General features: G+C 35.3%; 2 protein-coding genes and 1 long non-coding RNA gene across 3 annotated transcripts; 1 reads left to right on the forward strand and 2 right to left on the reverse strand.

The window, feature by feature from the left end:
- Nucleotides 1-96: 96 nt before the first annotated feature.
- On the reverse strand, nucleotides 97-858 carry LOC101890134 (uncharacterized). The gene is made up of 2 exons (XM_005178860.3): nucleotides 715-858; nucleotides 97-648 (listed from the first exon to the last, which is right to left on the reverse strand). Exons 1-2 carry the CDS (start codon nucleotides 763-765, stop codon nucleotides 274-276), a joined length of 426 nt encoding a protein of 141 aa, XP_005178917.1. The 5' UTR covers nucleotides 766-858; the 3' UTR covers nucleotides 97-273.
- A 7,800-nt stretch (nucleotides 859-8,658) lies between these two features.
- Nucleotides 8,659-17,927, forward strand: LOC131800974 (endophilin-A). Its single transcript, XM_059118878.1, has 2 exons — nucleotides 8,659-10,611; nucleotides 17,368-17,927. The coding sequence occupies exon 1, from the start codon at nucleotides 9,214-9,216 to the stop codon at nucleotides 10,327-10,329; it is 1,116 nt and encodes a 371-aa protein (XP_058974861.1). The 5' UTR covers nucleotides 8,659-9,213; the 3' UTR covers nucleotides 10,330-10,611; nucleotides 17,368-17,927.
- Nucleotides 17,928-19,117: 1,190 nt separating this feature from the next.
- LOC109611843 (uncharacterized) lies at nucleotides 19,118-27,749 on the reverse strand. Its single transcript, XR_002194139.2, has 2 exons — nucleotides 27,594-27,749; nucleotides 19,118-19,331 (listed from the first exon to the last, which is right to left on the reverse strand). It is a non-coding gene; the product is annotated as an uncharacterized LOC109611843 (long non-coding RNA).
- Nucleotides 27,750-27,885: the final 136 nt, after the last annotated feature.

Raw genomic sequence — 27,885 nt, forward strand, 5'->3', positions numbered from 1 at the left:
TCATATTTCCCTCTTATATTTTGTCCCATTTAAATAGTGATTCCAACCACTGTGCAGCGTCATTTCCCATCCCTCCAATGATAAGCCTTATCAAAATAAATGGTAAACATTTTTGACTGTTTTATTCTGCAATAATAAATTCTAGATACATACATATACATATAGATATAAATATTGGTGTGTTCAAATAATTTTTCAATATATGTAGTTCGTATTGGGTGTGGTGAAAATATGTTAGCAAGATGCTCCGATTCAGTTTTTTATACTTCCGCTTTAAGCACTTGGCATGGCAGCAGTAGCAGCAGCAGCTCTGGCATTGGCTTCATTTTTGATGACTTTCAATTGATTTTTATACAATTTCATTTGCAGGGCAGAGCATTGTATTTGCATCCATGGGAGGGTGGGTGTGGCAGCGCCAGTGCCGGTACCGGTGGTAGCCTCAGGGGCATTACATTTATTCAAACCCTGCTCAGCACTGGTCATAATGTCCAAAACACGTTGTCTCAAATCCTGGGGCAAGTCGGGTCTAATCAAAAGTTTGCCAGCCTCTTTTTGTAGAATCATGGTCTGGTAGAATTGGCCGGGTGAGACGCCAGCAAATGCTTGCTGGCCGGGGAAACCCGGATAGAAACCCATGGGTGCTTGGGCCTGCGAAAAAAAAATATTTGAATTTATGGGAAAAAAATATTTATTTTTTAAATAATTTGCTCATACCTGGGAGTAAGCCACAGCACAGATCACGAAGACAGCCAAAAAGAATTTCATTTTGATTTAATTGTTAAAATTGAAGTTACCCGTCGTTTGAAAAATTCTGAGATTCGTTTGCAAAGTTCCTCGAGTGAATAATGCTAATACGCCCCATCGCTATTGCTTTTATAGATGACGGACCCAATCCATGAGTCCAAGCATTCATTCATGTCATCCAGCCAGCCAGCTACCGTTTTGCTCTCAAAGACAACCATAGATAGGCGGTAGGCAGATAACATACATAGATCTTATCTGGCTATATTCGAGGCTGATGATTTTCTATATGTTTGTTGTGATTTTTTTTGTTTTGTTTTTGGTTTTGTTGTCGTGCTCCACTCGCCGTCCGCCTGTCAGAATCTTCTGTGTCAGAATGTAATTTTTATTATATTGTTTTTTTTTTAAATATCTTCTGCAGCAGTCCATATTATCTCGAAAATAACATGAACTGTTTTCTTACCGATAATTTACGATTTCCTGCATCAGCCATATATTGTGCTTTGCAATGACTAATTGAACGGAAATTTTGAATATTTATCTAAGATTTTTCTTTGAAATAGAAACTATATATAGATAAATAAATATAGAGTTATTTATTGCCCTACATTAGGTAGCAGACAGTTGCCCTCTAGATTTGGATGATGAAATAATGATGGAGATAACGGACATAATTTTTTTTTTTTTTTTTTTGAAAATTTCAACCATTTGTGGTAGAGGTTGCAGAAGGACTGAAGCGATATTGCTTATATCCGAAATCGATCTAAGTTTGAAAATAATATTACAATGTTCCAAGTTTGGGCCAAATTGAGAGTTATCGTGCGCACCAGACAGACAGACAGACGGACGGACACCTTCAGATCGAATTTGGTCCAAAGAGACCAAAGGTCTAAGACCGTTATTTCGATGAGGCACGTTTTGGCCAAATCAAATGATACCCTGAGGGTATAATAATGAATGGAGATAAGGGACATAAAATCGCTACGTATTTTAGAATTATATTTTCAAATACCACGCGACATAAATATTTGAATTTGGGCCAAATGTACGCCCCTGTCTTCACTTAAAAAATGGTAGAAGTATCAGTCGGTTTAGCCGACAGATGTATACCCTCAGGCAATGTTCGATCAATTAAATATATTTCGACTTCTGTTATGATTATTCAAACGATTAATCCTCTATGGAGTATATTCCGAAGAAATGAGCCAATATTGTCCATTTCGTTTCAGATCTAAATTAATATGATATAAATATTTCGATGTGTCAGGTTTGGACTATAATGGTTTGGTATTGTTAATTCGTTGCAAGAAAATAAAACATTTATATCCAATTTTATGCGAAATTATATTTGATTTCCTCACTCGTATTTATGGTTTCTCATCTATAGATGGACGTTTCAGGAAACACCATCCAAGTTATTCCACAGCATTCCAACGGAATGACAACCCAGTCCATAAATCAAACACAAATCGAAACAAACAAATGCATGTAAATTGCAAAGAGAGCAGTAGTTATAAATACGAGTGAGTGTAAAGAACGATCAATCCAACGAGTGCTTATTTCGAGAATGACAATAAGGCATCCACGTCCATTAGTCAAACACAAATACAAACAAATGTATGCATTTAAATTGCGATGAGAGCAGTAGCTATAAATACGAGTGAATGAAAAGAACGATCGATCCAACTTTTTTTACTACTAGTGCTTATTTTGTAAATGGTAACATGGTAACCACGTCCATAAGTCAAACACAAATACAAACAAATGGATGGATGTCAATTGCTAAGAGAACAGTTGTTATAAATACGAGTGAGTGAAAAACAAGTAAAAAAGCTGTAAGTTCGGCCTGGCCGAACTTTGAATACCCTCCACCATTTGGAACGAATTTGGCAAATTTCAAAAACAATAAAATTCGTTAAAACTTTAGTTAAAATCTTAAAAATATCGAATGTAGCTATTATATTAGGGTCTATACGACGACATGAACCTGCGTAGGTAACATTTGTCATAAGCCATTACAATATTCAAATGCGAAACTTAAAAAAAATCGGTTATAATGTCGATAAAATCAAAATACCAAATATCGGGAGGTACCGTTATATGGGGGCTATACGAAGACGTGGACCTGCACAGTCAATTTTCTGCCGTAGGCTGTAGTATCCACTGCGAACTTTAAATACCAAATTTGAAACAATTCCGGTGAATAAATTCGCTAAAATCATCGAAATACCGAATATCGGGAGGTACCATTATATGGGGGCTATACGAAGACGTGGACCTGCACAGACAATTTTCTGCCGTAGGCTGTAGTATCTATTACGAACTTTAAATACCAAATTTGAAACAATTCCGGCGAATAAATTCGCTAAAATCATCGAAATATCAAATATCGGGAGGTACCGTTATATGGGGGCTTTACGGATAGGTGAACCTGCACAGACAATTTTCTGTCTTAGGCTGTAGTACCCATTACGAATTTTAAATACCAAATTTGAAACAATGCCCGCGAATAAATTCGCTAAAATCATCAAAATACCGAATATCGGGAGGTACAGTTATATGGGGGCTATACCAAAACGTGGACCTACATGGCCCATTTTCAATACCAAAAGCCCTGCAGACATAGCATACATTTGAGCTAAATTTTATCAATCTACTTCAATTCATTCGGAAGCTAGAGTGATTTCCACAGATGGACAGAGATGGACGGACTGAGGGACAGACGGACGGACATCGCTAAATCGACATAGAATTTTATGCTGATCAAGAATATATATACTTTGTGGGGTCTAAAATGCGTATTTCGAAGTGTTACAAACGGAATGACAAACTTAATATACCCTCCACACCATGGTGGAGAATATAAAAAGATCAATCCAACTTTATTTCAACTAGTGGTTATTTTGTGAAAGGTAACAAGGCATCCTCGTCCATAAGTCAAACACAAATACAAACAAATGATTGCATGTAAATTACGAAGAGAATAGAAGTTATAAATAATAGTGAGTAAAAAGAACGATCAATTCAACTTTTTTCAACTATTGCTTATTTCATGTGTGCACTAACTTGAACGAATATGGTGGTATATACGCTTGGACAACGCTGGGAAATATTGCGAAAATAAATATGATATAAATATTGCGAAGTGCCAGGTTCGGACTATATCGACTACTTCCTTCACTCTATATGAGATATGTAATAATTTTTAGAAAATATTAAAATGTGCGTCACGTAGCAGTGAACAGAAGTATTTCATTTTTCCATTTCATCTAATACAGATGAAAATATTGGTATTGGGAAAATTACAAGAAAATCGAACATTCATATCCCATTTCAAGCGAAATTATAAATTTCATACTCATATTAGATTTCTGGTTGAGAGAAATATGCAGATATAGCATGTTGTAAGGAATAACTGACTTGTTTCGCAAGTTATGACAGACAAAAGTATTGAAAATTGCGACCCTTTCTGGGTGAAGTACCAGAAGGGTAGACAGTTGGATGCTTATTTCGCTTTGTTTGAACGTCTTGTTTTTTAAAAGCTTGAACCCTATTTGGGGGGGGGGGGTGGTACAAGGAGAAACGGTCCATTTTCTACCATGTTTTTAACATATCTTGTGTGTGGATGGAAATATTGAGATGTGCCAAGTCTGAATTGGAATGAGCGTTTTATAAGCTTCTGGAGCATTCAAAATTTTGACTGTTTGTGGAGTGGACCGATATAGTCCATTTTCGCGCCTGACCTATTACTGGTGCAAATACGAGGATATGCAAAGTTGGAGCGATTTTGCTCCATTTTCATTTCTCTTTCGGTGCAGTAGCAAATTTTCTTTGAAAATGTCTACCTTTGTGGGGAGAGACCAGACGGACTGGACCAATGTATCCCATATTCACACCAGATCTTGGGTTAATAAAAATATTATATTGTGTGAATGTTGAAGGCAATCCGATTCTTATATTAAATTTTATACTGAATATAATTATTCAAAATTTTGGGCCTTTGTGGGGGACGTACCAGAAGAAATGCTTTGATCTCTACCATCTTTGTAACAGATCTTTTGTTGATGGAAATGTTGAGATGTACCAACTCAGAATGGAATCGAATGTTAATTTCACGTTTTATGAGCTTCATGGATAGTCAGAATTTCGACCTTTTGTGGGGGAGGTATCGGAAGGAGTGGATCGATGTATTCCATCTTCCCATCAGACCTTGAGTTAATAAAAATGTGATGTGAAAAATTTGAAGACAATCAGACTCTCACACCCAATTTTATAAGGGATATAATTATTCAAAACTTTGACCCTTTGTGGTGGCGGTACTAGAAAAAATTGTCCGATCTATACCATCTTTATAACAGACCTTGTGTTGATGGTAATATTGAAATGTTTAAGGTTTGAATGGAATAGGATGTTAATTTCGCGTTTTATGAGCTTCATGGATATTCAAAATTTCGACCTTTTGTGGGGGAGGTAACGGAAGAAGTGGGCCGATATACATATTCCATCTTCAAACCAGAATTTAGGTTAATGAAAATATTGTGATATGTGTAATTTGAAGAAAAGCGGAATATTACATAATTTTTTTATAAAAGTTATAATTATTCAAAATGTTCTCGCTTTGGTGGGGAGGTACTTGATGGATTGGACCGATTTTGTCCATTTTGTCACCTGACATAGCACTGATGTAAATATTAGGATCTGGAAAGTTGAAGCAAAATCAGATCATCCTATCTCTTTCTGTGCAATAAAATATTTTCTTCAAAAATGTCGTCTTTTTGTAGGGGAGGTACCAGAAGAAGTTGATCGATATTGCACATCTCCGAACTCAATCTAAGTTTGATAATAATATTACGATATACCATGTTTGGGCCAAATAGGATATTCTATTCGAGAGTTATCGTGCGCACCAGCAGACAGATGGACGGATATCGCTAGATGGACTCCAAATGTCCTGAAACGAATTTGGTCTGTTTGGGTAAGATTTAGACTTGTGACGTTTTCTGAGACCTATAGTAGAATTTTATGACAAGTAATTTTGTGGAATATTTTGACTTGTTACGATTCCGTTTAAAGTAAATTTTTAACCATATGTTTGAAAAAGCTCCAAAAATACCATTTTTGGCTCGCTTGTGTGTTTAAAATATCGACCATAATATTCTCCTCATTTTTATCTGCAATATTGCCTAAAAAGCACAGTGGAAGAGAGGGAACTTGCAACCTCCGTTTTGGTTACTTTTCGATGTGAACTTTCAAAACGACGTCTTCTTTTTTAACTCTACTTTCATAATCTGCCGGATTTTCCCTACAATTATTTTTTGTGTCGCACAGTGTAATCTAGCCACTTTTTCACCTACCAGCATCTTGGCATTTAATTCCTGTTCCTTAATTGTGGGAATAGTTGGGTTGAACAACGAAACTCATCCGCCAAAAATCCCTGCCTATGCTGGGAGGCACTGTACCCGTGATTGTGTTTACCCGAACATTAACATGTTTTGGTTGTTATCTGAAGTGGTCCAAACAGCTTTTCTATGACAATACTATATTGTAGCATCATTTGAATTTAATATTTCTTTAGGGCGACATCTACCTGTCAATGATATTTTCATACTTACTGCCATCTAACGACGAATAGTAATATTACGGCAAAAGATTACCATGACAACAATGTTTTCGTTCCAGTGGCAACATTGAATTCCAACTGTTGAATTCATAAACATTTTCGAATCAGGAAAATACCATTGCAAAAAAAGGTATATTAAATACCAAACGATTATTTTTCCAATTCATTTATTTACAAAAATTAATTGCTATTTTTTCATAATACCTTCTTGAATAATCATATGTATTGGAGAACAATTTTTTATGAATGAAAACAACGAGAATCCTTCTCTCCACCCACCCACTCTATCTTGACGAAATTCCTGTACACCAAGCAACCTACATTTAAGCCCCACGACTACGTAATATTTAAATATACACACAAAAAGTTAACTTTGTACCTACATACATATATTTTTACACATAAAATGACGACATTCATGCGTAACGAGTTTACGATGTTGGGGCTTAAAACGTTTTTTTTTTTCTCTGCCAAAAACAACAACTGATGGTCATCCCCTTCCATTCATGGCATGGCGTCAGCATGTCTGGCTCTATAGTTTTATTAAAACGAAATTCTCTTTGCTTCGATTTGTTTTTATTACTCATTATTTGAAATTTTCTTTTCGTGAACATTGCAAAAAAAAAACATTGGCGAAGGAAAATCATCCCCAAACAGGCGCAATACTGTAGTAGCCTTCAACTTGACATTTTATTTTTCTGCTCAGAGAGACAGAGCGAGAGAGAGATTCTAGTGTTTACCGATTAACCACGTAGTGGTTACTTCGTCGTAGAAAGCAAAGTCAATGAATTTAATGCCGGCGTCGTTATTCCAATGGCAAATACAGTTATATTTTGTTGCAGAATGAGCTATTTTAATTATTTCAATTATATATGAACTAATTTACTACATTACATTTTTATTTTTTTATATCGGTAAAAATAGACAATAACTTTTAAAAATATTTACCATTTTTCTACTTTTAAAAAATTGGAGAGATTAATAAAATTCTGTTAAAATCTTAAATCTGACGACGTGGGCCTGCATAGGCAACTTTTGTCATAAGCCATTACAATATTCAAATGCGAAACTTGCAAAGAAATCGGTGAATAATGCCGCTAAAATCATCAAAACCCCGAATATAGGGATGTACCATTATATGGGGGCTATACCAAAACAAGAAACTGCACGAACAATTTTCGGTTATAGGCTGTAATACGAACACTACGAACTTCAAATACCAAACTTGAAGCAATTCCGGTATAAATACCGAATATCGGGAATGGGGTCTATACGAATGCTTAATGTAAGTGTCATACAGTCAGTCGGCCGAACATCAATAACACAGTTTTTACCGACCAGCGATATATAGGCGTATTTCAGAATCAGAATATTGCAACATATTCCCATACCGCTACATATCATTAAAAAATTAATAATAACATTTCGAAAAGTTCTCCGAACTGCTTTCGGCTTAACTCTAGTTTAGTAAAAACTATTCAATTTTTTCGAAAATTTTTTCAGTGGTAGGTATTTTAACCATGATCCCGGGAAACTATTTTTTTCTTGGGGGACGGACCTGGGACCCCAGATTTTTGTCCCGAAAGGACCCCGACTAGACCCGGATCCACTTACCCGATATAGACAATATGGGTATCGTTGGAAAGCTTATGAAAATACCAAGTGGTCACATGATGGGGTAAGATGTTACGGTTTGGAAGTTATAGTCAAATTATCGATTTTTTGGACCCGGATTTTTTATAAAACCCCCAAAAAGTCAAAAAAGGGTCCATTATGGGGGACAACAAAATTGATGCCAAATAATAGCTGACACTTCTACCTTTCCAAAATGCTACAATTTGTGCTAATAAATTTTTCGGGCCCAGAGATATGGGTCTTTCCATCCGCATAACCCGATTCTAACCAGTTCATTAAAATTATGTTTTTAATAAAAAAGTGTTTATTTCGCGTAGCAGTCGTCGGAATAACAAAAGTTTTCTAAATTTGGCACTAGAGTTGTTCCCTGCTTTCTTCGACAAGGAATCCTCTACTTGAATTTGTTCTTTCTTAATTATAATATAGTAATAATATAATTCAATTGTACTTAATTATTAATTATTTTTATTTTATTAATTGTTTATTAATAAATTTAAGATCGAAATCTCCTTTTCTTGGTTTAATAATTTATTTTTATTTCCTTGATTTTTAAAATAAACCAACAATTGACCACTACACAGGCAGGCGGCTACTATAATCCAACATCAATGACGGCGTCGAATTACGCATCAATTTTGTTCAACCGGCCTTGCTCTCTTCCGAGATTCTCATCGGAGATAGAATTGCTCGAGAAAAATTAAATTGTGTAAAACGTTCGGTGAGAGTAAACCAAACTTGCGAAAAAAGTAGAACACACACAAAAAACGGGAAGAAAAAACAATTAGCAATAAACGCCTAACAATAAATTCTGAAATAATCGTCAAAAAATCTGCACAATAACTAAATTATAAGAGATAGAGTGAAAATATTCCAATTCGAATGTCAATTTAGTCCAAAAATATAAAACGCGAAAAACGAAAGAAAGGCAAAAATTAAGCTGAAGGTGATTGATTTTTCCTCACTACCCGTTATCGTTGTCGTCGTCGTCGTTGCCATTGCCGTGCGTGTGTATATATCGTTCGTTGGTTACACTTGGTGCTGCTGGTGGTATTTGGAGAAAGCAATCAAGCAGAAGCAGCAGAGGAGAAGAAGAAAAAACAGGCAGCAGTCCGCTGTCGTCGTGGTAGTAATAAAAGAAAAAGTCCATTAAGTCGTGTTTAAAACGACCCCTTCCCTACTGATAAGATTTTCGAGGAGACAACAACACCAGCCTAAAGATGGCCTTTGCAGGATTCAAGAAACAAATTAACAAAGCCAATCAGTATGTGACGGAAAAAATGGGTGGTGCCGAGGGCACCAAACTCGATTTGGATTTCATGGAAATGGAACGCAAAACAGACGTAACCGTCGAACTGGTCGAGGAACTGCAGGTGAAAACCAAAGAATTCCTGCAACCAAATCCCACGGCCAGAGCCAAGATGGCAGCCGTCAAGGGCATCTCGAAATTGTCTGGACAGGCAAAATCGAATACGTATCCTCAGCCCGAAGGCCTCTTGGCTGATTGTATGTTGACTTATGGCAAAAAGTTAGGCGAAGACAATAGCGTTTTTGCGCAGGCGCTAGTTGAGTTTGGCGAAGCGCTGAGGCAAATGGCCGATGTGAAATATTCTCTGGATGACAATATCAAACAAAACTTCCTGGAACCACTGCATCACATGCAAATGAAGGATTTGAAAGAGGTTATGCATCATCGAAAGAAGCTGCAGGGACGGCGACTTGACTTCGATTGCAAACGTCGCCGACAGGCCAAAGACGATGAAATACGTAGTTCCGAGGAAAAGTTTGCCGAATCGTTGCACCTTGCCCAAATGGGTATGTTCAACTTGCTCGAGAATGACACCGAGCAAGTATCGCAACTGGTAACTTTCGCCGAGGCTTTGTACGAATTTCACTCTCAGTGCGCTGATATTTTGCGCGGTCTGCAGGAAACGTTGCAAGAGAAACGGGAAGAAGCCGAATCGCGTCCTAAACCGGAATTTGTGCCCAAAACTCTACTCGATTTGAACTTGGACGGAACGGGCAATGACACGGAGAGCTCGGGCACACCAGCCCACCATAGGGCGGCTGGTGCATCTCCGCTGCCATCGCCTATGCGTTCACCGGCAAAATCGATGGCCACAACACCGTCGCGACAACAGATGCAGCCCTATTGCCAGGCGTTGTACGATTTCGATCCTCAAAATCCCGGCGAGTTGGGCTTTAAAGAACATGAAATTATTACGCTTCTGAGTCGCGTCGACGAAAATTGGTTTGAGGGCTCAATCAACGGTCGCACTGGCTACTTTCCACAATCGTATGTGCAGGTGGTTGTGCCACTGCCAAATGGTAATTAAATAGCAAAAACAAACAAACACACAAGGATTATGAATGATGATGATGCTACAACTAACTAATGATGATGATGATAATAATGATGTGAAAAAATGACCCAACCAACAACTGACATCCAATCCAAACAACACCAGGAAGGAGGCTGTTTCTCTCGATAATGATTATTGCGATATTGATGATGATAATGATGCTAACAATGTTGATTATGCATATTATATAGCTTCAATGATTATGACATGCTGCAGAAGAAAATATATAGATACATATATACATATATTGGAAATGTAAGTTTTATATAAGATCATCTTATATTGTATTATGTATTTTAGTTGAGAGGCTGGGGAAGAACTCTAAAGTAATGGATAAATTAATGAATTTTTTCAGTGTCTATGGAACAGCATATATTTAAAGAAAACAAACAACAACAAAAAGAATTGGCAAACAATAACTAATTTATAATGAAAGCAAAAACAAAAAAAAAAGCAAAAGAAAAATTAATTAAACTTAAATTATTGCAAGAAAAACATCTTTAATTACAATTAAATTTTACAATTTAAATGTTAATTATAAAAAAAAAACAATTTATGAAAAAAAAACCAACTGAAAATTCGAGATAAATTAAAAGATAACAAAAGAGATACAATTTTAACGAGAAACATTTAACATCAACATTTAGTCAAACATTTTTAAAATGATAAAAAAACAATGCTTCAATTTTTTGGAAAAAAAAAAACAAGTTAACGACATTTTTAAAAAATATGGGTTTTAGTTTTTCAATTTAGTTTTGGTTGGTATTTTTATACTTTAAATTAAATTTTTCTTTTTTTTAGTTTTAAAATAATCCCTATGTTGCGGATCAGACATATTAAACGTCATAAATGACAAACCCATTTTGCAGGCCCTTTCTCCCACAAGTTTACGTTTTCATCCACAGAAAACAGATACCTATTAAATATGAAATTCGTTCAATTCCCTTAAATGGTTTTTACAATTTATTGCTTACGCTGATTTCGACACAAACTGATCTATTTTTATTGCCATTTTTTTGTACACAAATCTTATCGCTGTGATTATCACTTGATACTTTTTATCAGCTACATGTTTACATTCCAGAAACATATAAACAGTAATTATCAGTTTGTCCAGTAGAATAATTGCAAAAATGTGTTTGGTTTATTTCAACCAAAACTCAACCATTTCCAAATATATGCCTAAATTTTCGGCCGTTTAGACATTTAAGAAATTAGGCAATCGAGACACTATCTTTCTTTGCCGCTAACGAAGCATACGAGATGGACTTTTGCACTGTCTGTGTCGTCACCATTTTCTTCACCTTGGGTTGCTGTTCCTCAGTTGACCGTATTTTCTTCACAACCACTGGCTGAGAAGGGGACTTGGTCACCTTCGATGCTGCTACCTTCAGTTAGATTGGCAACTCAGCAGAAAAGATAACCTTATGTCCGCTCACTATCGCTCTGCCCTGTCCACCTGTTTTTTCACCACGTTCTCCGATGTAGCGGGTTGTTTTGATGTATCAACTGATGGGTATAGCAGACTTAGGTTTCGATGGTTTAGCAGACTTCGATTTCCTCTTCTTCCTGGCGGCCTTTTTGTAGACTTAACCTTACCCTCCCTTGCTTTGGAGGTTGATATCCGTCACCTCAGGATCCCCTTTTGAAGGCTTCTTTGTTTCAGTCTCCTTCAACACCACCTTCCTAAGATGAGCAGGGGTTTCCCGCATTCGTCGGGAGGCCTCGTACTGTTCTGCATTCGCGGATTCTGTTTAGTGTTGTTTTAGGATATGTTCTCTTGAACTTCCTAACGAACTTCATCCTGATAAACTGCAGTTCCTTATTAGTACAATTCCCTTTTCCATGGCCATCCCTGGGGATGTACTAATTTGCTTGATCCAACCCCTTTCAAAATTCGAAAATTCAACCACCTTCACAGAGTGTAGCTAAAGATCTCCAAAAGTATGCTGAGTAGGTTTGGCAGGCAATTAAGTAGATGCAGAGTTTTATGCCGGGCTTTACCACACGCCGGTCATCAATTAACCTTAAATGCACCATCCTGAAAGTAGTTGGTTCAAAACTACTCTGGCTTCTATAGGCAGACGACGTGCTTCAGCTGCAATGTATTGGGGGGTTGTTGTGACAACTCCTACTGCCATGTCCTTCAGATTCTTTTCAAACAGATCACAGCCCAGTGAAAGAGGTGTAACGTGTCAAGGTGGCCTGTGCCACATGTACATAGCTGTCAATCCGGTTCCAATACAAATTGCGGCGGCTGCACCATTTGGATATTAATTGCGCCAAAACTACAAGTGTTTGTCGGGGCAGCTATCCAAAGAACACGGGCATGTATTTCCTGGATTCGAATCAATCCGGGGCATAGAACTGGCCGTCGCGAGATTGTGGTTGGGAGTCGTTGTTGTCGGTTCGCCTACCTTATTGGACTATAACCAAAGATGGATGGGGTGAATCCGAGAACAATCCAGATAGGCTTCTTTATCTCTAGAGTCTCTCTCTTATAACGTTCTCCCTCTCTACATCATGTAGGCCATTCCTGATACGCCTATTAAGACTTTTTGACACCCAATTTTGATTGGTATCCAATCTATTTGTACAATCTATATGTACCCGTTCAAAGCAGGATCATACTCACACATTCTTGTGTCTAGACAGAAAACGGCGTTTCTAGTCCTTTTTTTTGTTCTGATTACGTTATAGATATTTATTATTTATTTATCTCAATTTATTTGTGTTTTGTTTTTATATCTAGGTTTTTACGCATTTGTTTACATTTGCAATTTGTTTAAATTGTTCTTTGATATAGTTGTTATATTCCAAAGTAGTGCCTGCAATAAAATATTTCAATTATATCAAAATGCAATTTAAACCGCCCCCAGAAAAGAAAAAACAAACAGCCCTTATACGAATTTTTATTAATAATTTATTAATAATAATCCCTAAAAACCTCTCAAACTATTATATTATATCCATTTATATATTTATTATAAAAATAAGAATTATACAATTTATATGTGTCTATTCCAATGACGATTCTGTTCTTAAAATTGCCACAAATCAAAAACAGATTACAAAGATTTATTTAATTTTTAACAACAAAACAAAAAAATCTACACAACATACCTTACCAAATGAGATATAACAAATATAAAAATATATTATTTTTCTATAATATTTAAATGTCCTCAAGAACCTCCTCCCCCACTTTATACAATATAACTACAATTTATTCAAGAAGGGATGATGTATCTAACTTTTTTAATGTTTACTATGTGTATTTTTGACCTCATTGTGTTTACTTTATAAGCAAGCAGTTATTTTTGTACAATCGACAAACAAATCTACAAAATTTAGAAAACACATTTAGTTACACATCATTAATTTTTTTGTTGTACATACATATATTTTATATATAAGTGGGCACATCTTTGTTTATGATAAACACCTTAAAGAGTATGGACATTTTTATCTTTTTTTTTTTTTTGTTTTTGCTTCGTTTGATATTTTGCCAATTTTTCAAATCAATTTTATGCTGACTAAGTGTGCATCATCAACGTCATTATTGTCACCATAAAATTGCCATATATTCTATGGCTAATTTACACAGGGCAACAAAATGGAAATCAATTAAATTTCACGGATAATGCAATCTGCAATTAAAATTGTATTGCTTGTACGATTGGCTAAAAGCGTGATTCAAGTAACAAAGTCTACTATATAAGGTCGGACAAGAAGACTACATTTGACAACAATTTGTCAATAAACTTAGCGGCTTTGGTACTATTGTGATTTGACGTTTTTGAAAATTTAAAATCACAATTATGTATTTTGACAACTTAGGAGCCAGATGGGTCGTAACCTTATATGGGCCTTGACATAAAGTAAACCCATTGCGTATAAATTATTTTTGAAATCTAATGAATATGCTTTTGACGTGTATAAAATAAGCTTGAAAGTTTATATCCAGAATATTTTTCATATATGTAGACTACCGTGTTTTATATTATTTTTTTACAAAAATGTTGTCTATTGCCAACACAGAAGAGATTAATGTTCGTGTTTTCTCCAACACAACATCTTTTTTCTCGCTTATTTAATTTCCGTAGCACTGTGTTATACTCTAAATACTTGTGTTGTTATGTTTTATATATTTAACAAGTTGGGACTTACTGCATCGCCTACATTTTATAAATAAATTTTAATTGTAGCATTAAAATATATTTATAGATATTGTTTTTGGTAGATTCCTTTGCCTATATACAAAAAGTGCAACATTTTGACAAACACGCCCTCAAATGCCTATGGTGTTTGCTTGAGAACTGCATATACGTTTATTTTCTCCTTTTCTCGGAGGTTGCAGTTACCCACAATAATATTTTATATTGACTTACTTCCCTGGCAGGAGGAATGATAGAGATTTTGCAATAAATGGGAGTACCATTCTCCATATTACATCCATGAATATAAATTGTTACAACGTTAACGGGTTGGTATCGCAAATACAGTTATTAATTGCTCGAAATTCACATGTGCTGATATGTAGTTACCATTACCTCTCTTCCTTCGTTCTTTAATATTCTCTGATATTTCATTTAGTAGTCGAAACAAATATAGAGATGGTATTGATTGGTTCAAGTATGTGCAGCTACACGGGAGACGACAACTTCTTCACTCGGAAGAATCAAGTTTTTGGCGATAGGAGAAATAAAGAAGCGAAAATTAGAAGAAAGAGTTTATAGAATGTAATGTAGTTAGCAGGGTGGTCTGCCTAACCAGTGGAATGCTTGTAGCAAAGTAAAAAAGTAAATGATAATGGGATCTGTGTCGTTAGAGCCTGTATTTCGTACCTGCATCTCGACTTATCCGCACATTGCTCTGTTCGACCTTATCCGACAGCTAGATACACTGATACTTTCCGTCTATCGGCTCTTTGAGGTCCGCCTGATCAATGACCGCAAATCTAAGGTCCTCCGATACCATCAGTTGAGCAGATTGATATTCCTGTTTCGATTTTGAGTCGCAAAGTTTTTTTTTTTCGAATCATTACCGACAGGATCGTCTTTCGATCTTTCCATCTGCGTACTTCTCACTATCCTTCTTTGCCGCCACCGAAGCACACGAAACGAGGGCCTGTTATACCGTCTGTGTAGCCACCATTTGCTTTGGGTTTCTCGGTTGACCGCAGTTGGTTTAGGCGCCTTCGAGGCTGCTTCCTTCGGCCAAATTAGCATCTCGCAAACAAGACGGTCTTATGCCCGCTCGCTGTAGCATTCTTTGTAGTTGACTCTGACCTTTTCCGTTATAACGTATTTTGTTCATGCATCAACAGATATAGCTTCGACTGAGCCGGTTTTAAGGGTTTAGCAGCCTTTTTAATGGCCTGCGGTTCCGTTGTCTTTTTTCTCTTGCGTTGAATGTTGTTGTTATTTTTGCAGCAGCTCCTACTTCTGCCTCCGTTCTGTTTCTTGTCAACCGAGTTTTGCTTCCGAAGAACGCAACCTGTATAGGTTGGGTACATAACGATACCGGAGCATCGTTTGGCTGGGATGTGAAGTGAAGAGATGTAGTGTGTCATGTGGGCCTGTGCCACATGCTGTCAATCCGTATCCAATACGAATTAACGTGGCTGCACCATCCGGATCCTAATTGTGACAAACTACTCGAGCTTTTCGGGGCAATTCTCGATGGGAGGGGGTGTTCTCCGAGTATGGTATTCATTCTCTTTTCTTCTATGATATAGGGGGGACCGCGTCGGAGTAAATAACATTTAGTCCTGCTCGATCAACCTAGTGATCTAGGGGCTCTCTCTCTCATACCTCTGTACCCCTCTCTCTAGATCATGAATGTCATTCCTTAGGTCTCTAGTCGGAGTTAGCTTATCCTCTAGATGGTGATTGGGATGGCTCTTTTATAACACCGAAATAGTTATTGCATCGAGACCATTTTATAATGCTGTCGCTTTGGGTGTTGGTACCTTCGGTTTTGGCACCTCAGAGACCTTCTTTAAAGGTTTATTTGGCCCGGACTGGCTTCACCACTGTATGCATGTAGGAATCCTGCTTATCGAAAGCTCTTTCGCGTTTTTGGTGTCTGAAGAACTAAATTACAACGCCGCTCTGCCCTGCTTCTACAATTTCCTTATGCTTTAATACCGTGGGCTTGTTGGTATTTGCTGACGAATTAGTGTGGGACCGCAGGTCGAATTTCTTTGGGGCCAATCCCTTCTCGTCAGACAGGAACCTTCCCAGAAGTCTACGGGCCTACCGACTACAAACACTGTAACACTGGCAGAAACGTAGTTGCATAACATAGAGGTATAGAGGTTTGACAGAGGCTTGACTACATTAGAGGCGCCCAGACATAGCCTTGACACTCTAGTGTTTAATATATATCTACTGGGCTTTCCACTATTCACATCCTGTGAACGCTTCCGACGGCAATCAACTATGCTTCCCGAAGTCAGAAATATAGCGATACTCGCATCGATCGATAGCAGATATTTTTTAGGTTTTCAATGAAAATGAACAGGGGTTTAAAGAACAGAAGTGTTTAACTTTATTTTACAGATGTCGATTTGACTTTTTTCGCTGAATCGGTATGCGTGGTCTTCCAGAAATGACTGGGAAAATACTATATTTAGAATATTTTATAAATTCCGTTCACCAATCAGTGGGCCATAATTGCAAAACATAATTAGTAACTGCTTCTTTTGGGACCTATTGATTTATTTTTATTTACCGGCCGGGTCCCACTCGAAATGAGTTTGATATTTAAAACATTGTCTTTTCACGGAAGTAAACATTGTAAAATGATATGATTGGTGAGCTTAATAATTTTAGTTTAGTACAACGTGTGTTCCATTTAAAAATCCCTTTAGTTTTCTAATTCTTTATACTTTCTAGTTTTTTTTTTTTCTTTCTATTAAACACATTTTATTTATTTATAAATTTCCCTCAATGCAAATTTTATATTAATTTATTTCCCACTCTTTTTTATTTCTTTCATTTTCAGATTCCATCATTAGGCCCACTATTGCCATACACACCACATAGAAATTAGAAACAATATTGCTTATTTAAAATACATTTTTGTTTATTATTATTATTTTTTGTTACCAATCATAAAAGTAAAACTTTTTTTAATTTGTAAGACATACCTAAGATATATACAAATATACATAGCTTATTAAACATACTATCACACGTCCACCCTTACCTGGTAACTGCTTGTTTACAAGGCAAAATATTGAATGTATGAATATTTTTTTATAATAGAAACAATAAAAGTAATTAAAAAAGTTTATAAACTAAATCAAAATTCTATGATCCTCCACAATTCTTCTGTATTCCAAATTCTCTATTTCTCTCTACCTTTATTATATTACTATAAATGTGTGTTGTTTATTTTGTTATTTATTATTATGTATTATTATAATTATATTAAATTATACAATATATGGAATTATTAAGGCTAAACAATTTAAATTAAAAGAGAAAACAAATTAATTATTAATAATAATCTAAAATTATATACATGTATATTTATTAATAAATAAAACAGAAAAACAAAAACAAACAATAAAAAAATATATTTATTATTATGATTAAAGAAAAACAATACAAACAAAAACAACAAACTCTTTAGTGAGTTTTTTTAGGTTAACCCAAATAGACAAATGACAAAATGGTCAATAAAAAAGGCTCCTAGGTAAACATGAAAATGATTATGAAGAAGAAAAAAAAAAACAACAACATATAACACCTAAAACAATACCTTATTTATTATAACTTATTGAAGAAAAGTAAAAGCAAAACGAAACTTATAATTAACCAATAAAATATTAACAAGACACAATACCAATGTCTAATTCCTCCTCCTCCTCCTACGCCTACTATCTCCCCCCCCCCCCATATCCCTAGAAAAACAACTACAACAACAATAATAATTCTGAAAACAAAAGAAAAACCAAACTGTCTCATGTTGGAATATTAATTATACAACATTATTATATATTATACACCTATTAAACTACTTATATAATATCTATTGAAAACCAATTAAATAAATTAACAAACAAAAACAATAATATTTATAAAATAAAACCACAAGAACAACAAAACCGAAAACCTAATGAAAAAGAACAACAACGTTTGGACTAATGTATGGAAAAACAAAGATATTATATTAACAGAGTTTCGCTAAGGAGGTATATCCTTAATCCTTATTAAGCCTATACAACAACAATAATAAAGAAAACAATATACTCCGCATAGAATTACTAACTACAACATGAACAACAAAATGCAAAAAAAAAGACAAAGACAAGAAGTAAAAGCAAACAAAAACCACAAAACAAAAACAAATTGTGTATGATTTATGGTATAATGGAATAACGGTATTTTTTGGGATTTAAACCACAAATGAACTCAAAACAATAATAATTGTAATTTTCAAAAAAAAAAAAAACAAATAAAGTAATAATAAAACAAAAAAACATAAGACAACTAAACACAGTTATATTTATTAAATAATATTAAAAATAAAACAAACAATTATTATTAAAACAATAGTTTTATTGTGATGCGTTTGTATTAATCGATAAAACCCAAAATAGAAATATGTACACATATGCCACACAGTTCAAAGTTAAGGGAATCAAATTCCATATGGTTGTTAGGTGGTAAATACGGGTTAAATTGAAAAGAAAAAGTTGCATGTTTTGCATCAGAAACAATTGGAAATAGGAGTAAAAGAAGATGAGTACTGAATTGAACTTGAAGAACAACATTTAAAATTTATTAGCCAAAACTATAAAAGACACTTGTTTAATGGATGATAAGTCCAATTTATAGCAACAGTGCTTGAACTAAAACATTTGTTACATTGGTCATTTCTGTTTTGAAGGGGTTCCGCTTGTACAATAATTTTCAAGGTAGCGCATAGTAATCCACCGTATAGAAGTTTTTATGGTAGTCCTGTAATGTCAAAACAAATACACGTGTTTTTTATGTGGATGCATGGTTTTGAATAATATACAAAAAATAATAAATTTTTCAAATTGTCTTGAAATGTAAGTTCATATTTTTGGTTGAAAAAAACCCTAATCATATTTGGAACTAGATATTGTGAAAGATCTTTGATATTCAATTTTTCGGGATTTAATCAAAAATTAAAATATTAAATATCGAGTTTCTAATATGATCCCAAACAGTTAATTTCAATTACAATACTCAGAAATAAGAAAGAAGACCGTTTGGATAATACTGTTAAACTTTTCAAAAAACCATAAAGTGTGCGAGGCCGTTATATGGTGGTCATACCAACACGGGAACCTCTAAGGTGTGCGATGAAAAAACTGCAACTAATTTTAGACTGCTGTCATTTCCAAGCCACTCGTCCGACAGCTGTTAAAATTATTCCAGTGACAGCACATTCTATTACTTACAAACGTACAAAAGCATTTTGGTGAAAATTTTCCAGAAAAAAAGTTATTCGTGATGGAATTCAAGCGTGATAGTGTGATTTCTTTATATTTGGCTGCAAAACCACAAGTGGCTATCGTTAGAGCACTCCAGCATTTAAATGTGAATAAATCTTTTGTGTCTCGTACCAACGCTCGTTACCGTGATACTGGTAGAGTAGCCCGAAGTTACGGAAGTGGACGGAAGAAAACAGCAACATCAGCCGAAATGGTTCGAAAAGTAAAGAAGCGACTTGATCGAAACCCACGTCGCAGTGGCAGAAAAATGGGTATTAAGCTGACCATATCGCAATATTCCATTCGGCAATTATTAAGCTCGGGGTAAAGGCATTGAAATTCCAAAAAAAATGCAAGAACTAAAACCGCAACAGAAAAAAATAGACTCAAAAGAACTAAAAAGTTGCTTTGCTTGGCCGAAAGTGGTAAACTGCCGAATGTGGTTTTCTCCGATGAGAAAACACTCGTTGTCCAGCAGTTTGTAAACAAACAAAATGATCGTGTTTACTTGCCAAAGAGGTCAGCTGAAAATGTGCACCTTCGGTTGGCCACCAGAACTCAAGAGCCGGCGTTGGTGATGGTGTGAGCCGCCATAACAACCGATGGTCGCTCTTCGCTCGTATTAATCGACCGTGGCATCGGAATAAATGCCGAATATTATCGCGAAAATATTCTGGAGGCTGTATTAAAGGCCATAATTCGTGCCAAAGGTGACCAATTCGAACAAATCTAAACTTTTTCTAAAATTTGATGCTATTTCCGACATTTTTTGCTTTCATTCAATAAAATGTAAAAATTATGGCGTTAGACTTTGTTGCAGTTTTTTTATCTCACCCTTTGCTTACTTGTTTGTATCAGGGTTTACCTTGAGAGCATTATTCACAAATGTCCAACTATTCTAATTTCCCATTTCCAGCAAAGTCGGGAATGACCCTTACATAACTGGCCGATGTTTCGTGGATAATTTCAACATTTGCTTTCTTTGTTTTCTGTGAAGATCCATCAAAACACAGTAGGAAACGCGTTTTCATGTTTTGCTACCATACTTGTCCTAACGATGAGTTCCATCCATTCCATGCTCAACATATACTTTGCTCGATGATTATATTTATTATAAAGTCCAAATCAAACTCACATCTTTATACCTTGAAAAGAAATGTGGGCCTTAGAGTGTCTCTCAATGACTGCATTTCCCCCCCCGACTTTGTCTAAAAAGTTACTGTTCGTAAGTCTGGTTGGGCGGAGCTCTTTTGGGGGGAGTGATAGGACTGATATGACATAACCAAGCAAAAAAATATATATATCACCTTTTTAGAATCTAAAAATACTTTCTCTTATTCTTTTAAAGCATTCCACATACAGTCATGGAAAAGTCATTCTGTTCTTCATATTCAAACAACATCCGATTTGAATCCAAAATCATTTAATTCATTAGAGGTAGCTTTTATAAACTTTTCTGGTACAAGTCTAAAACTTACCAAAAAATACATTTTTTATAATTTTTCAAGGGAGTCCTTTTCGGTAGCACAAACATGTTTAAAAATATTCGAAATAAATCGATTCCTTCTTCTTTTACCCAAAATTATGTAGTCTGGAATCACTTGAACCTTATGGTTTAAGAGCTTTTTTGTCATTTAACATTTTGCAGGGTGGTCTACGAAATGTAAATATTAGAGGATGCAAATTAAATACACTTCTGGTAATGAGTCAATATACATATTAAGAAAAAAAAAATGTTCAAAGCTCCGTGAGATCTGAATACAATTGTAAGTGGGACCGAAGGACTTGGCAAAAAAAGAAAATAGAAGGATAACGGTAATTATGGTTCCATGTTGACTTATTTTGCACTTAATAAACACATTACAAATACACAATACCCTGTGTGTGAAGTGGATTGTAAGATTCAAATGATTTATATTTAAAAACAACAATCAGTACGAAAAGAGATCAAGATCAAATATATGTTAACTAAAAGTAATATATAAAATATAACGAAACTATACATTTTCCCATCTTAGGTAGGGTATACTAATATTACCAAATGTGTCATCATTTAGCACAATAATTTACACTGCAGACATTCAAGATTGTAACAGAAGATATGGAAGGACGCCTTGGCAATTTCATTGGAAAAGGTAAGCATCCTATTAGGTTAGATGTCCATATTGATTTGGTTATTGTTTTTTTTTTTCTCTTTTGTTTCCTTTTATCACAGATCGATATCGTAAATGTTGTATGTAGGTGTATAAAAATGTTCCATGTCGGGAGAAAAAGAATAACATAACACAAGAAGAATATTGCATCAGATAAGTTGACCTCAATCCTTTTTTTCTTCTTTCCTAAAAGCTACCACTTCCAGGCTGTTTGTTGTTCTTTATTAAAAACACGTGCTCTTTGGTGTTTAAACAACCCCCTATTTCACAATGTATATAAATACATGTGTATGTGAGTATATAAGGATATACATACGCATATACGTTTAATGGTAGTGTTTTATTAAGAAATGGCTGAAGGATTAAAAATATCCTATTAATAATGTCCATATTATTGAAAAGGAATAAAACAAGCAAAACAGTATCATTCGGTTTTACCGACAGATGTATACCCCCAGCCTTGAGTTATGATTATTGAATCAGTTGACCCTTTATGGGGAAGGTTCCGAAGCAGTTGGTCAATATTGATACGAATTGTATCTGACCTACGTCTGATATAAATATTACAAAGTGCCAGATTTGGACTATATCGACTCCTTCCTATACTTTATATGAGATATTTGCATATTTTTGGATAATGTGGAAATATGCGGGGGGTAACAGTTATAGCGGACCGAAGTATTCGAAGTTCATACTTCATCTTACAATGATAAAAATATTGGTTTGTGCAAAATTTGAAGGAAACCGAACATTTATATCCCGTTTTATGCGAAATCATAAATTTCGATAAACCACATATCCCTATCAGATATTTGGTTAAGAGAAATATTTAGATATAGCAAGTTGTAAAGAATCGCCAACTTGTTTCGCAAGTTATGACAGATATAAATATTGGAAATTGTGACCCCTTGTGGGTGAGGTACCAGAAGGGGTTGGCAGATATTGTGTTAGCAAAAATATTTGGATGTATAAAATTTGAAGAGAGTTGGATGTTTATTTCGCTTTCTTTGAGCGTTTTGTTTTTCAAAACGTGGGGCAGGTACCAGAAGAAATTGTTCGATCTCTTCCATCTTTATAGCACACCTTGTGTTGATGGAAATATTATTATAATGTACCAAATCTGAATTGAATCGGATGTAAATTTCTCGTTTTAGGAGCTTCATAAATATTCAAAATTTTGACCCTTTGTGGCGGAGGTACTAGAAGGAGTGGGCCGATATTATCCATCCTCACAACAGACCTTGGTTTAATAAAAATGCTTTGATGATTGTAATTTGAAGAGAACCGGAATCTTATTTTCGATTTTATGATCGTTTTGGTTATTCAAACTTTGGTCCTTTGTGGGGAGGCTTTAGAAGGAATGGTCCGATTTCAACCATCTTTATAACAGCTCTAGTGTTTATGAAAATATTGAGAAGTGCCAAATCTGAATGGAATCGGATATTAATTTCGTGTTTTATGAGCATCATGAATATTCAAAATTTTGACCCTTTGTGGCGGAGGTACTAGAAGGAGTGGGCCGATATTATCCATCATCACACCAGACCTTGGTTTAATAAAAATACTTTGATGTGTGTAATTTGAAGGGAACCGAATGCTTATTTCGGATTTAATGATCGTTGTGGTTATTCCAAACTTTGACCCTTTGTGGGGCAAGTACCAGAAGGAATGGTCCGATTTCTACCATCTCTAGAACAGATTTTGTGTTGATGGGAATATTGAGATGTACCAAGACTGAATGGAATCGGATGTTCATTTCGTGTTTTATGAGCTTCATGAATATTCAAAATTTTAACCCTTTGTGGGGGAGGTACCAGAAGGAGTTGATCGATATATTCCATCTTCACATCAGACCTTGGGTTAATAATAATATTGTGATGTGTTTAATTTGAAGACAATCGGACACTCACATCACATTTTATAAAAGTTATAATTATTTAAAATTTTAACCCTCTATGGGGCAGGTACTTAATAGAGTGGATCGATATTTTCCGCTTTCGCAGCTGACCTAGCACTGATGCAAATATTAGGATTTGCAAAGATAGAGCAAAATCGGATTATAGTTTCTCTTATTGTGCAAAAAATATATTTTTTGAAAATTTCGACCTTTTTGGGGAAGGTACCAGAAGGAGTGGACCGATATTACCCATTTCCGAACTCGATATAAGTTATATAATAATATTACGATGAACCAAGTTTGGATCAAATCGGATACTCCCTTCGAGAGTTATCGTGCGCACCAGCCAGCCAGACAAACAGACGAACAGACATCGCTAGATCGACTCAAAATGTTCTGAAACAGATTTGGTCCAAAGAGACTTAGGTTTTAAAACTGTTATTTCGATATGGCACATGTACATCGTATCTCTAGCCATATGGCTGAGGGTATAAAAATTAAATTTTTATCAAGACAAATATACCTTTTTGAATTGGCTATTCTTGATCCTGTTACAAATGTTTTCCCTTATTTAACATACCACCTCTACATTCCCTCAATGTTAATAATAGATTTTTAGATTTTGTTATTTATTGGTTTCACATTTGGAATCAATAACAAATTTTTAAACTGTTCCCCACCGCTCCAATCCCTGTTACCATTGTCATGTGTTAAATAAGCATCCCTTTTTTTCTTGGTGTGGTTCTGCGTAAAAAGCTGCACATACACACAATTTGATAGTGGATACTATGGATACTTTTAGTGGGCGTCTTCATTCATCGTTTTGCTCCATTTCACAGTTGACTGGGCGAGCTACTGTGCGATGTGTGTATGGCGTCTCTCTCTCTCTTCCCATTGTCCATGGTGGTATCCATGCTTAGCGTAAAGATTCCTTGTTGACATTGAAACTGAATGAAATGAACGTGGTTGTTGTACATTGGATACATACAAACAAATATAAAAGTATATACCAACATACATATGAATACACATGTAAGGCACCAAGTAGAATATGTAATTTATTTACTAACATGTATATATGTGTAACCATGTTTGTGTATGCTGACATAATTTCAAATCATGTTGCGTTGCTTGTTTTCAGTATCTTCTTTTGTTTAGCTTCACATCACGACAGTTTCGAAAGTAATCATGACTAATTCCTATTTGTTTTGTTTCCTCTCGCTCTCCTCATGCTTTCATCATCTGCGTTAGAAAAAAAGGATGAGCAACAGTAGGTACATAAATACCATCACACATAAGTATGTATTTATAGAGAGTAAGTAATACTTTACCCAAGGCATTAGTTGGAGGCCATGATGTTGGAAATCAAGACGGATACATTTTCTGTAAAGCACATGACAGAAGGCCAATGCTTATGGAAACAAAACAAAAGAGAACTAAATCCTTGGTAATGACTTAGCTGACCTATTTAAATAATGTTCCAACGCGTAATTGAGTCTTTTATATAACACATAAATATGTGTGTATGTTATTTGTATGTCAGGGGATTTAAATGGAGATAGTTTTGTAACAGCATTTGAAATGCCACATCATTTCTGAAATAAAGTAGAACTAGTAAAGTGAAAGTCTAAAGTCTGGTTAGTCACCGTGGAAATGTCTCCTGGATTCATAACAAGTTATTTAATTATTAACTGTTTCAAAATCAGGAATAATCTTTAGTGATTTGATAGAGGAAGTTGCCGTTGCGAAATTTCTCACAATAGTTTCAATGAATTTGAAGTTGTTCTTGAGATTTTTACAACGTGATGCACATGAACAAAATCTCCAGGATGGTAATCCTTGATCTTTAGTCATATATCCATATTTCCAAGTGTTAGGATGCTGTTTTTGATACATCTGTGGCGGTGACAATCCCATGTCTTACACATGAAATTTGTTATTTTAGAAGATTAATGGGAAACACAAGAATCTCATCACTTTTCAGTTACAGTTACGGGTTAATATCGGCTATGCTGTATCCTTCAGAAAAAGTTAATTTTTTATTGTACCCTCCACCATACCATGGAGGGTATATTAAGTTTGTCATTCCGTTTGTAATACCTCGAAATATACATTTTAGACCCCACAAAGTATATATATTCTTGATCTTGATTCTAGCGATGTCCGTCTGTGGAAATCATTCTAGCTTCCGAACGAAATGAAGTAGGTTACTAAAATTTTACTCAAATGTATATTATGTCTGCAGGACTTTTGGTATTGGAAAAGGGCTATGTAAGCCACGTTTTGGTATAGCCCCCGTATAACGGTACCTCCCGATATCCGATATTTTGATGATTTTAGCGACATTATTCACCGGATATGTTTCAAATTTGGTATTTGAAGTTCGTAATGGATACTACAAGCTATGACAGATAATTGTATGTGCAGGTTTACGTCTTCGTATAGCCCCAATATAACGGTATCTCCCGATATTCGGTATTTTGATGATTTTAGCGACATTATTCACCGAAATTGTTTCAAATTTGGTATTTGAAGTTCGTAATGAATACTACGGCCTAAGAGAGAACATTGTCTGGGTAGGTCCACGTCTTCGTATAGCCCCCATATAACGGTATCTCCCGATATTCGGTATTTTGGTGATTTAAGTGACATTATTCATCGGAAATGTTTCAAATTTGGCACCAGAAATGTTTGGTACAGGCTAAGTCAGAAAATTGTCCGTGCAGGTCTACGCCTTCGTATAGGACCCATATAACGGCACCTGCCGATATTTGGTATTTTAGCTACATTATTCACCGATTTCATTCGATTCCGATTCACCGAATGTTGTAATGGCTTATGACAAAAGTCCGCGTCGTCATATAGACCTTAATACACTCAGTATTTTAAAGGTTTTAACAGAATTTTTAACGGATTTTATTTTTACCCCCTGCTAAACATTAACATAGTTCTCAACTAATAAGCAAACGTTGTTTTTATAATAACAACAATAATGAACGGTTCGCAACAGTATTTTATATTTTTGAAAACTGCCAAATTCGTTCCAAATGGTGGAGGGTATTCAAAGTTCGGCCCGGCCGGCAGCTTTACACCCTACAACACAATGTGTTGTTGGAGATGGGGTTAGGGTTGGAATAGAACCTTATTGTTGTTGATGATAATCGAAAAAAATTGAAGGTTTGAAATGGAACGAAAAGAGAAAAATTTCGCGTCGCAATTAAAAATCAATCGACACAGAATTTTGCACGAGGACAGAGTTTTTGGACCATATTTAGCGGATAAAATATTTAGCGGATTTTATGTGAAACTGTTTTGAATATCAATCAGCACGACAGAGAGGGATACAGAGGGCCAATGCCCCGAAACCAAAGGCAACGTTTGCATGGCATTTTAAAAAAATTTGCAACATATTGTAGTGTTGTAGGGTATCAAATGGTCGGCCCCGCAGGATTATAGCATTTGTTTACTTCTTCTAAACTAGAGTTATTTCCAATTGGTAGTCATGTATATCCTTACTGGCTGCATTGATAAAATACTGTGGAGCAGACGCAGCAACTACCACATCGCGTCTTGATGTGGTGGAATAACCGCCCCAGAAATTATGGCAAAAAACGGTCATTAAGACCCTCGACAACATACAACTATTTTCATTATATTTCTTGGAATAGTCTATGAAATATCCCAATGGACATAAATAAACGCCACTTACCTTCGCATTTTTATGTATTCTGCTTGTTGCCAAGATGCCTTCTTCTATATATCTAACAAACTATTCTCGATTTTCAAGAATTCATGAAATTAAATTCTTATTATAAATAAAAATATCAGTAAACAATAAAGTATTGACTTTTGTTCCAAATTTAATATTTGCTTGACTGGTAAATTGCTATTGTGAATGAACGGTAAAGAGCCAATGTGAACAAATGTAAATTGTCGATAACAACGTGAGTATATAATCGATAATGTCGTATGTTGTTCCCACAACTGCAGTTTCATGTCGA

Source organism: Musca domestica, unplaced genomic scaffold (genome assembly GCF_030504385.1).
Source record: "Musca domestica strain aabys unplaced genomic scaffold, Musca_domestica.polishedcontigs.V.1.1 135, whole genome shotgun sequence".
Classification (NCBI taxonomy): domain Eukaryota; kingdom Metazoa; phylum Arthropoda; class Insecta; order Diptera; family Muscidae; genus Musca; species Musca domestica.